This window comes from Agelaius phoeniceus, chromosome 5 (assembly GCF_051311805.1).
Source record: "Agelaius phoeniceus isolate bAgePho1 chromosome 5, bAgePho1.hap1, whole genome shotgun sequence".
NCBI classification, from domain to species: Eukaryota; Metazoa; Chordata; class Aves; order Passeriformes; family Icteridae; genus Agelaius; species Agelaius phoeniceus.
In genome coordinates this window covers 72,160,708-72,173,593 of record NC_135269.1, presented here as the reverse complement: position 1 = coordinate 72,173,593, position 12,886 = coordinate 72,160,708, and the positions used below count along the sequence as shown (strand labels likewise).

The following is a 12,886-nucleotide window of genomic DNA, read 5'->3' as shown; positions in this document are numbered from 1 at the left end:
AAACCAGGAAAACCCCAAACCGGGCATGTTGGGGTCTGGGAGCGATCCCATAAAGGTTCCAGAGCCTGCCCAGCCCTGGTGACTCCGTGCTGGAGCCATCCTGCCTCCCCTGCAGCAGCTGAAGCCAGCGATGCCCCAAAGCCCAGTTTTAATGTCCTTGTTGCGGGCTGAACCCAGCTCAGCTGAACGGGCCCAGCAGGAGAAGAGTTAAACCCGAATTCCTGCGGATCCACCCGCGATTCCCAGCGGCAGGCAGCAGGATGTGGAGGAAAACCTCCAAAAGAGGGAAAACGCCTTTCCCCCTTTGGTCACTGGATGGTGCCACGTCCCCATTTTCTGTTCCAGCAGCACCAGGAGCTCCATCCCCCTATTCCCACCTGCTCTCCACGTCCCCCACCTCCAGTTTGGGCTCATCTAATCCCGGTTTTAAAAGCCGGACGAGTAAAACCAAACCCCTCCCGTGCAGCAGGGTCCGGATCCCGTCACCACATCCCGAATCCCGGGATGGGGTGGGGTTTGGGAAGCGGACCCAGAGTTTGGGCTCATTTTATCCCGGTTTTAAAAGCCAGACGAGGAAAACCAAACCCCTCCCGTGCTTGGGACAGGCAGCAGGGTCCGGATCCCACCACCGCACCCCTAATCCCGGGATGGGGCGGGGTTTGGGAAGCGGACCCAGAGTTTGGGCTCATTTTATCCCGGTTTTAAAAGCCGGACGAGTAAAACCAAACCCCTCCCGTGCAGCAGGGTCCGGATCCCACCACCACACCCCTAATCCCGGGATGGGGCGGGGTTTGGGAAGCGGACCCAGAGTTTGGGCTCATTTTATCCCGGTTTTAAAAGCCGGACGAGTAAAACCAAACCCCTCCCGTGCAGCAGGGTCCGGATCCTATCACCACGCCCCGAATCCCGGGATGGGGTTTGGGAAGCGGACCCAGCGGCCAGAGGGGGCTGCCCTTGGGATTTTCCACCCCTGGAATTGGGGCGAGCTGGCGCCAGGTGCACAAGCAGCTGGAAATCCGGGGTGGAGGTGTTGTGGTTGTCTCCCTGTTCCCGCAGTGTCCCCATTCCCAGACAGAGCTCCGTCCCTAGCTGGGATATTGGGCACAGCAAACTGCTGAGGTTTGGGGTCATTACAAAGCCATAAAAGCTGGTTTATGTCTTCCCTGGGAAGGTTTTCCCCTCCTGGTGACCTCTGGAGCTGTTCTCCCACCTTTTCCGGTGGAGATGTCTCCTTCCACCATAACCAGGGGAGCTGAGGGAGAGGAAAACGTGGTTTTTGTTCAAAGCCTGGGTGTCCTGACACCCCTGAGCCCCAGAAACATCCATCTCCCAAGGCCAAAATCTGCCATCAACCTGGAATTTCTCACTCCTGCTCCCTCTCCCAGCGCCACATAAAATGTCTTTGGGTTCAGGGCAGGGGAAAAGCTCCAGCTGAAAAGGTGGATCTGTCTCCAAACTCCCAAATTTGCCCAAAAAAATGAGGATTCTGGGGGATGCAGCCTGGCTTTAGTGCAGCAGAGAGAAAAGCCACGAGCACAGGCACTTCTAGGCTGTCCCCCCAAAAATCACATACTCAGTTGTCCCCCCAAAAAAGGGGTGACCCCAAATATACTCAGGGCTGTGCAGCTCTGCAGGGAGGGCTTTCCCAGCTCCTCTCAGCTATTCCAAGGCTCCTCATGGAATAATAATTCCATGCAACAAGGTTGGATATCCACCAGCCTGCTCCATGCAGGGCCACAGCAGGAAATTTTGCTTCCATGGCAGAGAAAACGCCACCGGTTACAAACCCCCCCCAAAAAAATCCCAGTTCCCTCTGGACACAGATGGAATCCAATCCAATCCAAAGTGCATCCAACACCTTGGGAATTTCACAGCTCCCACCTTTCCATGACCTGCTCACTGATACACACCTCCAGCCTTGTCTGTACCTGCTGATGTCCAGGTGAGCCTGAATCCCACCCCGTCCATACCTGCTGATGTCCAGGTGAGCCTGAATCCCACCCTGTCCATTCCTGCTGATGTCCAGGTGAGCCTGAATCCCACCTTGTACCTGCTGGTGTCCAGATGAGCCTGAATCCCACCCATCCATACCTGCTGATGTCCAGGTGAGCCTGAATCCCACCCATCCATACCTGCTGATGTCCAGGTGAGCCTGAATCCCACCCATCCATACCTGCTGATGTCCAGGTGAGCCTGAATCCCACCCTGTACTTGCTGATGTCCAGGTGAGCCTGAATCCCACCCATCCATAGCTGCTGATGTCCAGGTGAGCCTGAATCCCACCCCATCCATTCCTGCTGATGTCCAGGTGAGCCTGAATCCCACCCCATCCATACCTGCTGATGTCCAGGTGAGCCTGAATCCCACCCCATCCATACCTGCTGATGTCCAGGTGAGCCTGAATCCCACCCCATCCATACCTGCTGATGTCCAGGTGAGCCTGAATCCCACCTTGTACCTGCTGATGTCCAGGTGAGCCTGAATCCCACCCCATCCATACCTGCTGATGTCCAGGTGAGCCTGAATCCCACCCATCCATAGCTGCTGATGTCCAGGTGAGCCTGAATCCCACCTTGTACCTGCTGATGTCCAGGTGAGCCTGAATCCCACCCTGTCCATTCCTGCTGATGTCCAGGTGAGCCTGAATCCCACCCTGTCTGTCCTGCTGATGTCCAGGTGAGCCTGAATCCCACCCCATCCATACCTGCTGATGTCCAGGTGAGCCTGAATCCCACCCTGTACCTGCTGATGTCCAGGTGAGCCTGAATCCCACCCCATCCATTCCTGCTGATGTCCAGGTGAGCCTGAATCCCACCCATCCATACCTGCTGATGTCCAGGTGAGCCTGAATCCCACCTTGTACCTGCTGATGTCCAGGTGAGCCTGAATCCCACCCTGTACTGGCTGATGTCCAGGTGAGCCTGAATCCCACCCTGTCCATTCCTGCTGATGTCCAGGTGAGCCTGAATCCCACCCATCCATACCTGCTGATGTCCAGGTGAGCCTGAATCCCACCCATCCATACCTGCTGATGTCCAGGTGAGCCTGAATCCCACCCCATCCATACCTGCTGATGTCCAGGTGAGCCTGAATCCCACCCTGTCCATACCTGCTGATGTCCAGGTGAGCCTGAATCCCACCCATCCATACCTGCTGATGTCCAGGTGAGCCTGAATCCCACCCTGTCTGTCCTGCTGATGTCCAGGTGAGCCTGAATCCCACCCTGTCTCTCCTGCTGATGTCCAGGTGAGCCTGAATCCCACCCTGTCCATTCCTGCTGATGTCCAGGTGAGCCTGAATCCCACCCATCCATACCTGCTGATGTCCAGGTGAGCCTGAATCCCACCCCATCCATACCTGCTGATGTCCAGGTGAGCCTGAATCCCACCCCATCCATACCTGCTGATGTCAGGTGAGCCTGAGTCCCACCCTGTCCATTCCTGCTGGTGTCCAGGTGAGCCTGAATCCCACCCATCCATACCTGCTGATGTCCAGGTGAGCCTGAATCCCACCCATCCATACCTGCTGATGTCCAGGTGAGCCTGAATCCCACCCTGTCCATTCCTGCTGATGTCCAGGTGAGCCTGAATCCCACCCATCCATACCTGCTGATGTCCAGGTGAGCCTGAATCCCAGCCTGTACCTGCTGATGTCCAGGTGAGCCTGAATCCCACCCATCCATACCTGCTGATGTCCAGGTGAGCCTGAATCCCACCCATCCATACCTGCTGATGTCCAGGTGAGCCTGAATCCCACCCATCCATACCTGCTGATGTCCAGGTGAGCCTGAATCCCACCCATCCATACCTGCTGATGTCCAGGTGAGCCTGAATCCCACCCTGTCTCTCCTGCTGATGTCCAGGTGAGCCTGAATCCCACCCCATCCATACCTGCTGATGTCCAGGTGAGCCTGAATCCCACCCATCCATACCTGCTGATGTCCAGGTGAGCCTGTATCCCGTTGCTCCCCGGACAGGGCTCCACCGGGCCTGGAGCGTGTCCGTGGTTTCATTCTGCAGCACCAGGTTCTCCACAGGCAGGAGCTTCACTGGAAGGAGGATGGAAAGAAAATTTCAGAGCATCCACTCCGCTGTTTGTCCATCAACGTTCCCCTGGCTCACCTGGGTGAAGGGAACACCTGAAGGGAGGTGGCCGGGTGGGACTGGGCTCTGCTCCCGCAGAATGAGGGGCAGGACAAGAGGGAATGGCCTCAAGCTGTGCCAGGGGAGGTTCAAGTTGGATTTTGGGGAAAACCTCTTGATGGAAAGGGTGGTCAGGCATTGGAAGAGCTGCCCAGGGCGGTGGTGGAGTCACATCCCTGGAGGGATTTCAGAGCCATGTGGATGTGGCACTTGGGGACATGGCTGGGGATGGTTGGATTCAGGGATCTTAGAGGGCTTTTCCGGCCTTAACGATGCCAAGAGAGGGATTTCCAGGAGCTCCTGCCCAGGGGCTGAAGGCATCTCATAAACCAGAGGGAGAACAGCCCAGTCTGTCCCTGTCCCCTGTTTGGGACCAAACAACCTTGCTTTCCCTCCTGTTTTGCACCCACACTTCACAATCTCCCACATTCCCCCAAACTTTGGGATGGCACTGAGGATGTCCATGTCTATGAGGGAAGAGTCAGGATGGAATTGGGAAGGTCCTGGTGCGTGAGGGCACCAACTCTGAGGTGAGGACGGTTGGATTCAGGGATCTTAGAGGGTTTTTCCAGCCTTAATGATTGATTGCAAGAGAGGGATTTCCAGGAGCTCCTGCCCAGGGGCTGAAGGCATCTCATAAACCAGAGCTGGAACATTCCCATCTGTCCCTGTCCCCTGTTTGGGACCAAACAACTTTTGTGAAGTGTGGGTGCAAAACAGGAGGGAAAACGATCTCTGACATTCCCCCAAACTTTGGGATGGCATTGAGGATGTCCATGTCCATGAGGGAAGAGTCAGGATGGAATTGGGAAGGTCCTGGTGCGTGAGGGCACCAACTCCAAGGTGGGGACAGGACAGCTGGGGACAAAAGGGACCAACCATGGTGGGGACAAAAGGGATGACCCAGCTCTTACACGTCCTGCCCAGAGCAGCCACGGGCTGGCTCGGGCCCTCAGGATACACGGCGTAGATGCTGATGCTGTATTCCCTGTCCTCCTGCAGGTTTTCCAGCAGGTGGGAAGAGACATCGCCCCGCAGGATCTGCTCGAAGGTCACCCCGGGCTTGCTGGCTGCAAAATCAAGGAGAAAAGGGACGGTGAAGCCTTCCCAGGAGGATAAACCCCACCAGGGAGGTCTTCACACCATGGAGGCGGCTCAGGGGCCTGGTTGGAGCCTCCCAATCCATGTGGTGGAATTCTGGCTGTGCCGTGCCAGCCCTCAGATCCCACGGAGGGGAGTGGGAGGCATCCCAAACTCATCCCAAATCCCCCCCAGAGCAGGCACTTGGGAGGGAAAAACATCTGGATGTGCCAGGGCAAACAGGGAATTCACAGTGTCATCCTTCAGCTTGTTCTTCCAAGGAAAAGTCCTTCCAAGGACTCTCCTCCATGCTGGAAGAACCACAATATTTGGAAATGTCTATCCTGGAACTCTTTCCAGAGTCATGCCAGGAGTTCACAGCACCTTCCCTTGGATCATTGCTCCTTATAAAGCAAACACCAAGAAAAAATAAGAAGAATCAATTAAAAATGGATTAAAATTAATAAAATTAATAAAAAAAATGATAAAACTCACCCCTGGGGATGTAGATCTTGTAGCCCTCCAGCTTGCCCAGGGGAGGTGTCCAAGCCACCCTCAGGCTGAAAAGCCCTTCTTCTATCACACGGAAATTGGTGACTGGAGGCACAGGAGCTTTGGGGACACAAAAACAGGGCAGAAATGGAGGTGGCAGTGCTGGAATGCTGGAAAAGATCCTTGGAAAATCTTTTGTCCTCAGGGACAGAGAGACACAAAGAGGAGAAGCACCAACTCTGGTTCCTTAAAACCAACAATCCCCCTCCCTACCAACTCTTTTTCCACTGGAAAATAGGGACAGAACATCCCAGGGCAGAAAGTTTGGGAGTTTTCTCTGGGAATGCTGTTGGGATCTGAAATATCCTTTCACAAGCAGAGGAAATCTCCCCTGGGCAGGGGACACTCCGCAGCTCTTGCGGACTGGGCAGGAATCAAAGCCATGAATCAAAGCCTGCTTTGCTCCCACGGCCACAATTCCAAGGGAGAGGAGCCCATTTGGATCCAGCCAGCCAGGGCAGATGGATTTATGGCTCCTGCCTCTGGCTTCGTGTTGGGGATAATAAGAGGAGAGATCAAATGGCTTTATTTCCACCCATAAAGACATTCCATCTTCTTGCTGGCAAGTACAGATGAGCCAAACCTCATTGAGGAGCTTTATTTATTCATCCTGTCAGAGACCTTCCCTCGAGAAGACAAACAATTCCGGGCGGTGCAGGGGGTGAGGGGAGGGAACAAAAGGCAGGGAGGGAAGGAAGGAAGGAATAATTCTTCACAAAACCCCTCGGGCTAAGCAGGATTGGAGCTTCATCCCGGGAGCAGAGTGGGATTAGTGAGCTCTGAAAATCCCTGAAAGCAGAGGTGATGAAAGTCCAGTGCCACTTTCAAACGTTCTCCTGGCATGTCCCCATGTCCATTCTTGGGAATGGAGATTCCTGCTTTTGGTGGGGACACCCCTCAAAGCCACTCCTTTATTTATTCATCCTGTCAGAGACCTTCCCTCAAGAAGAGAAACAATTCCAGACATAGCCGGGGGTGAGGGGAGGGAACAAAAGGAGGGGAAGGAGGGGAAGGAGGGGAAGGAGGGGAAGGAGGGGAAGGAGGGGAAGGAGGGGAAGGAGGGGAAGGAGGGGAAGGAGGGGAAGGAGGGGAAGGAGGGGAAGGAGGGGAAGGAGGGGAAGGAGGGGAAGGAGGGGAAGGAGGGGAAGGAGGGGAAGGAGGGGAAGGAGGGGAAGGAGGGGAAGGAGGGGAAGGAGGGGAAGGAGGGATTCTTCACAAAATCCCTCGGGCTAAGCAGGATTGGAGCTTCATCCCGGGAGTGAACCCCTTAAACTGTGAAAATCCCTAAAAGCAGAGGTGATGAAAGTCCAGTGTCACTTTCAAACCTTCTCCTGGCATGTCCCCATGTCCGTTCTTGGGAATGGAGATTCCTGCTTTTGGTGGGGACACCCCTCAAAGTCACCCCTTGAGGGTCAGCAGAAGAGATTTGCCCCTGGACATTGGTCTGGGTGAGTGACATCAATCTCTACCTCAATAATTGGGTGGGGGTTTTTTTGCTAATTATATTACAATTACTTTAATATAATTACTATAGTATAATTACTTTGATGAAGTGCACGATTCTGTCCTATCCTGGTAGTTTGAGTTTCTCTACTGTGCAGTAAATAATTTTGATTAAGATCTTTTAATCTACTCATTTATCATAAGAAATCATTACTTTTAATATAAATTTTATATAATCTAAATAAACCTGGTTTGCCATCTTTAATCCCTGGACAAAGTTCAACCACACCTCTATAATTCCTTAGATTTAATGCATTGACAACCTGGGGCTGGGATTGGATCCAGCCCCATCCAGGCTCCTCTTGGAGGAGTTTGGAAAGCCAAGGAGCTTCCTGCACCTCAGGACTCAATGGAAGCTTCTCTAATAAAATTTGAAGCTCCAAACCCATGCCACCATCCATCCCTCATCCATCCATTCCTCATGCTTCCATCCATGTCTCCATCCCCCTATCCATCTATCCTGCTATCCATCCCACCATCCATTTCTCCCTTCCTCATCCATCCATCCCACAATCCATCCATCCACCCACCCACCCTCCTTTCCTCCCACCATCCCTCCATCCTTCCAAGCCTCCATCCCTCATCCATCCATTATCCATCCATCCATCCATCCCTCCCTCATCCATCCCTCATCCATCCCTCATCCCTCCCTCATCCCTCCCTCATCCATCCATCCCTCCCTCATCCATCCCTCATCCATCCATTCATCCATCCATCCCACAGGGCTGGCCCAGGGGACACTCACCCGTTTTCCCTTTGGTGGCTGCTGGCTCCCCGAGGGCCCCTCCATAGCTGGCCCTCACCGTCAGCACGTATTTGGTGCTGGGCTTCAGATCTGTCACCAGCACCGTGGTGGTGTCCCCGTCCACCTCCATCTGCCACACAGGGGGACAAGGGACACCGGTGTCACGCCCACAGCAGAAGATCAGGCCGCCCTCCACACCTGCTCGAGGTGACCTCCATGGGCGGGAGCCTCTTAAAACCCTCACCCCGATGTTGTGATCCTCAAATTGTGGAATAACCCGGGAAATAGAGCGTGGAGAGTGCATTAAGGGTAAAGGTGATCTCAAATTCCTTTGAAGAAAATGAAGGGAAAACAACCAAGAAAGTTCCTTTTTAAGCTCAGAGAAGGAATTTTTGATGTAACCTGAGGGCAGGAGATGGAAACAGAACTTCAGGATCTCATAATAACAGGGAAAACACAGAAGCTGCCAAGGATGATCATTCCAGTTAAATACAATTTTAATAATTAATACAATTAATAATCTCCACCTTAATAATTTAAGCTTTCATAGCTTTGTTCTATTATCAGGAATCAAAGCTTTTAGGGCAAGTATCTTCTGCCCTTCAGTGTTACTCCCAAACTTTGTGCTGTGTGGGATGAGCTGGAGCACACGGCAGCATCCCTCACACAAGGACATGGAAAATCCCAAAATCCACGGAGATCTCACCAAAATGAACAGCCCTGGCAGCAGGAGGAGCAGGAGATGCTGCCAGAGAGGCTGGATGGGATGGAGTGGTGGCATCATAAAGATAAGGAGAGAAAGGATTGGATATCGGGAAGGTTGGGTGCCACCCCCTAACCCAGCATGACCTCCCAAAATTGGGAGCTGGAACCCAGCACTGGGAATTGTAACTGGTGAATCCCATGGGGGATCCACACCCATGGAGGATCTACAGCTTCAAATCAATCCTCAGGAATTCCTGCCAATCCCGCTGTGCCCAGGATGGCTGAGGGATGAGGCTGAAGGATCCAGGACGGCTGAGAGATGTGGTGCCACCTCCTAACCAGGCCGTGCCCTCAACATGGGATGAACCCCCAACTTTGGGAACTGAAACCTATGGATCCCATGGTGGATCCACACCCATGGTGGATCTACACCTTCACTTCAATCCTCAGGAATTTCCACCAATTCCATTGTGACCAGGATGGCTGAGGGACATGGTGTCACCTCCTAACCAGGCTGTGCCCTCGGCATGGGATGATCCCACAACAATGGGAAAGGAAACCCAACATTGGGAACCGAGCCCCAACACTGAGAACTGAAACTGGCAGATCCCATGGTGGATCTACAGCTTCATGTCAAGCCTCAGGAATTCCTGCTAATTCCACTGTGCCCAGGGTGGCTGAGGGATGTGGTGTCACCTCCTAACCAGGCTGTGCCCTCAACACGGGATGAGCCCACAACACTGGGAACTGAAACTTATGGATCCCATGGTGGATCTACACCCATGGTGGATCTACACCTTCACTTCAATCCTCAGGAATTTAAACCAATTCTGTTGTGACCAGGATGGCTGAGGGACATGGTGCCATCTCCTAACCAGGCTGTGGGATCAACATGGAAAAACCCCACAACATTAGAAAGGAAACCCAGCTTTGGGAACTGAGACCCAGCACTGGCACTGAAATTGGCGGATCCACACTTTGATTTCAACCCTCAGGAATTCCTGCCAATCCTGCTGTCACCGGGATGGCTGTGGGACGTGGAGTGACCGCCCAACTGGGCTGTGCCCTCAACATGGGATGAACCCCCAACATAGGGAACTGAAACTGGTGGATCCCATGGTGGACCTACAGCTTCACTTCAAGCCTCAGGAATTCCTGCCAATCCTGTTGTGTCCAGGATGGCTGAGGGACGTCGCGTGACCTCCTAATTGGGCCGTGCCCTCAACATGGGATGAACCTCTGATGTTGAGAACTGAAACCTGACATTGGGAACTGGACCTCAACACTGAAAACTGAAACTGGTGGATCCCATGGGGGATCCACACCTTCACTTCAACCCTCAGGAATTCCTGCCAATTCTGCTGTCACCAGGATGGCTGTGGGACATGGAGTGACCTCCTAACCAGGCTGTGCCCTCAACGTGGGATGACCCCACAACATTGGGAACTGAACCCCAACTTTGGGAACTGAAACTGGTGGATTCCATGGAGGATCCACACCTTCACTTCAACCCTCAGGAATTCCCACCAATCCTCCTGTGCTCAGGATGTCTGAAGAACATGGTGCCACCTCCCAGCTGGGCTGTGCCCTCAGCATGGGGTGACCCCCACAACATGGGGAACTAAAACCCAACATTGGGGACTGAAACTGGTGGATCCACACCTCCACTTCAACCCTCAGGAATTCCTGCCAATCCTGCTGTCACCAGGACGGCTGTGGGACATGGAGTCACCTCCTAACTGGGCTGTGCCCCCAGCATGGGATGACCCCACAACACTGGGAACTGAAGCCCATCTGGGGCCCTGTAACACGGGAACATGACCCTACCTGTCTCTGGTGCTCCGGCTGCCCCGGTGGCAGCGAGGGGTGGACGTGGACGTGGTACCCTGTCACCCTGCCCGTGGCTGCCACCCACGAGAGCCTCAGGGAGCTGTGGCTGTGCTCGCTGACACGCAGCTCCCGAGGGCCCAGGATCTGCTCAGCTGCAAGAGCACAAAGGGAAGAGTTTGGATTGGATTCCACCACGTGTGGAAGTTCATGGATGGAGTCAACACGTGCCACAAGAGAAAGCCATGGGTGTCACTCAGGTTAGGAGAACAGGGACACCTGGGGTCTGTTTACAGGCAGGAGATGATCCAGCAGGAATTTTTTTTTTTTGGCCAGTTTTTTGACAGCACAAAGCAAGAAACCAAAATTTTTTTGGTTACACTTCCCCAGTGAACACCTGGTTAATGCAAGGGGCAGCAGCTCCTCCCTGCCCTACTCCTTCCCAACGCTGGAGAAATCTGCCAGGAAGCTTGGACTCTCCATGGAATGTCACAGGAAGCCTGGATTTTCCATGGAATGTCACAGGGAGCCCTGAAGTGCTGCAGAACCACAGAAGAGGCCCAAAAAAAAAAAGAGACCCTTTAAAGCCTCAGGTGAAGTTCTCCCCATTTCTGCCCCAAGCTTTGAACTCAGCTTCCCATGAGCTCCTGAGCCAAGAAGGGGCAGGAATTCAGTGCCATCACCTCTGGATTCGCTGCAGTGTCAGGATCTCTTTGGAAATATATTTGGAGACCTCTTTTTGGAGACCTCTTTGGATCTTCAGCAGGGAATGGAGTTCTTCCTCAGACCCCAAGCTGTGCTGCCAGAATTCCCTGTGACAATCCCACAACGAAATACCCCAAGGAGCTGCTCCATCCCATCGCTGCTCCTTTTGTTTGATCCAGCAGCAAAATAAAAAAATAAAAAAATAGGGATACCAGGATCTGGTATCCCTTAAAAAAAATTTAAAAATAGGGATACAAGAATCTGATATCCCTTAAAAAAAATAAAAAAAAAATAGGGATACCAAGATCTAGTATCCCTTAAAAAAAAAAAAAAATCAAAAAATAGGGATACCAGGATCTGGTATCCCTAAAAAAATCAAAAAATAGAGATACCAAGATCTGGTATCCCTTAAAAAAACCCCAAAAAATAGGGATACCAGGATCTGATACCCCTAAAAAATAGGGATACCAGGATCTGGTATCCCTTAAAAAGAAATCAAAAAATAGGGATACCAAGATCTGGTATCCCTTAAAAAAAAAAATCAAAAAATAGGGATACCAGGATCTGATATCCCCAAACAAACCATGGAGAGGCAGCCACAAGGAAAACACCCAGGACCACTGTCCCCAGGCAGGAGCTGGTTGCTCCTCTGGGATCACCCAACCCCTCCAGCTCCCCCAGAGGGACGTGGCAAGTTCATCCCCATGGAAGCACACCCAGAGGCTGGTTTAAGCAGATGGAAGGCAGGATCAGGGGAGAAGCCGGACACACCTTGCACCCTGTGCTTGACAGGACGCGGTGGCTCCGAGGCGGTGAAGCAGAGCCTCCGAGAGAGTTTGGGAGCCACGTCTGGGAGCAGCTGGAAATCCTCCACGTGAAGCAGGTGCTCCGTGGTGGGATCTGAGGCAATCCTGCCCAGCTCGTTCTTGTCAGCATCCTTGATCCCTAGGGGAGGGAAAGAGGACATCAAACACCATCCACGGGGCAGGCCAGGCTTTGGAAAGGGGGAGCAACGTGCTGGGCTTTGAGTTTGACACCAATTTTGGGTTGTGCTGCCAAGGAAGAGGAGGGAACAAGGAATGGAGCCTCAAGCTGGAAGGGGGAAGCAGAGGAAGCCTCTTCCAGCAGGGAAAAGAGGTCAGGATTTCTCCAGAGGTGCCATAGAGATGTCTCAGTGCTGGTAATGGGCTGAGAGGTGGGGAAAACAGGAACAGGGCAGGATCTGGCCTTGTCCTTCCCATTGGGTACAGAGGCATTCCTGTGCTGAGCAGACAACGGGATTTTGGGGGGCTGTTTGAAAATTCCAGGGTCTTCCTGTGGTTTAAAAAAAAATAAAGGGGGAACAACCCACCCAACAAACCAATCCTTCCCCAATTTCCATCTCGCATTGGTTCAAATCGACCTGGCTGCTCTTTGTATCAAAATCCCACCACCATTCCTGTCATTCCCTGGGATATTTGGGGAAGGGAAGGATTTGGCTGGTGGAATTTCACTCTTGGGGATGGGGGGAGCAGTGGAACCCTTCCTCACTCATGGAATTATCCCGAGGGACATTTTTGAGTCAATCTGTGAGTCCCTTTAAGAGAAAACTTCAGAAGCAAAAGCATTTTCAATTTTTTTTTTTCTC

The 12,886-nt window shown here is 52.8% G+C and overlaps 1 protein-coding gene across 3 annotated transcripts in view; it reads right to left on the bottom strand.

The window, feature by feature from the left end:
* The window catches only part of LOC129119670 (uncharacterized), a 110,202-nt gene that overhangs the window by 81,393 nt on the left and 15,923 nt on the right, over window positions 1-12,886 (bottom strand). For all 3 annotated transcript variants that reach the window (XM_077179287.1, XM_077179286.1, XM_077179288.1), the window contains exons 8-13: window positions 12,031-12,204; window positions 10,555-10,709; window positions 8,023-8,152; window positions 5,718-5,834; window positions 5,057-5,212; window positions 3,932-4,048 (exon numbers count right to left, since the gene is read on the bottom strand). In XM_077179287.1, coding sequence (XP_077035402.1) covers window positions 3,932-4,048; window positions 5,057-5,212; window positions 5,718-5,834; window positions 8,023-8,152; window positions 10,555-10,709; window positions 12,031-12,204 — 849 coding nt within the window. The remainder of the gene's footprint in view (window positions 1-3,931; window positions 4,049-5,056; window positions 5,213-5,717; window positions 5,835-8,022; window positions 8,153-10,554; window positions 10,710-12,030; window positions 12,205-12,886) is intronic.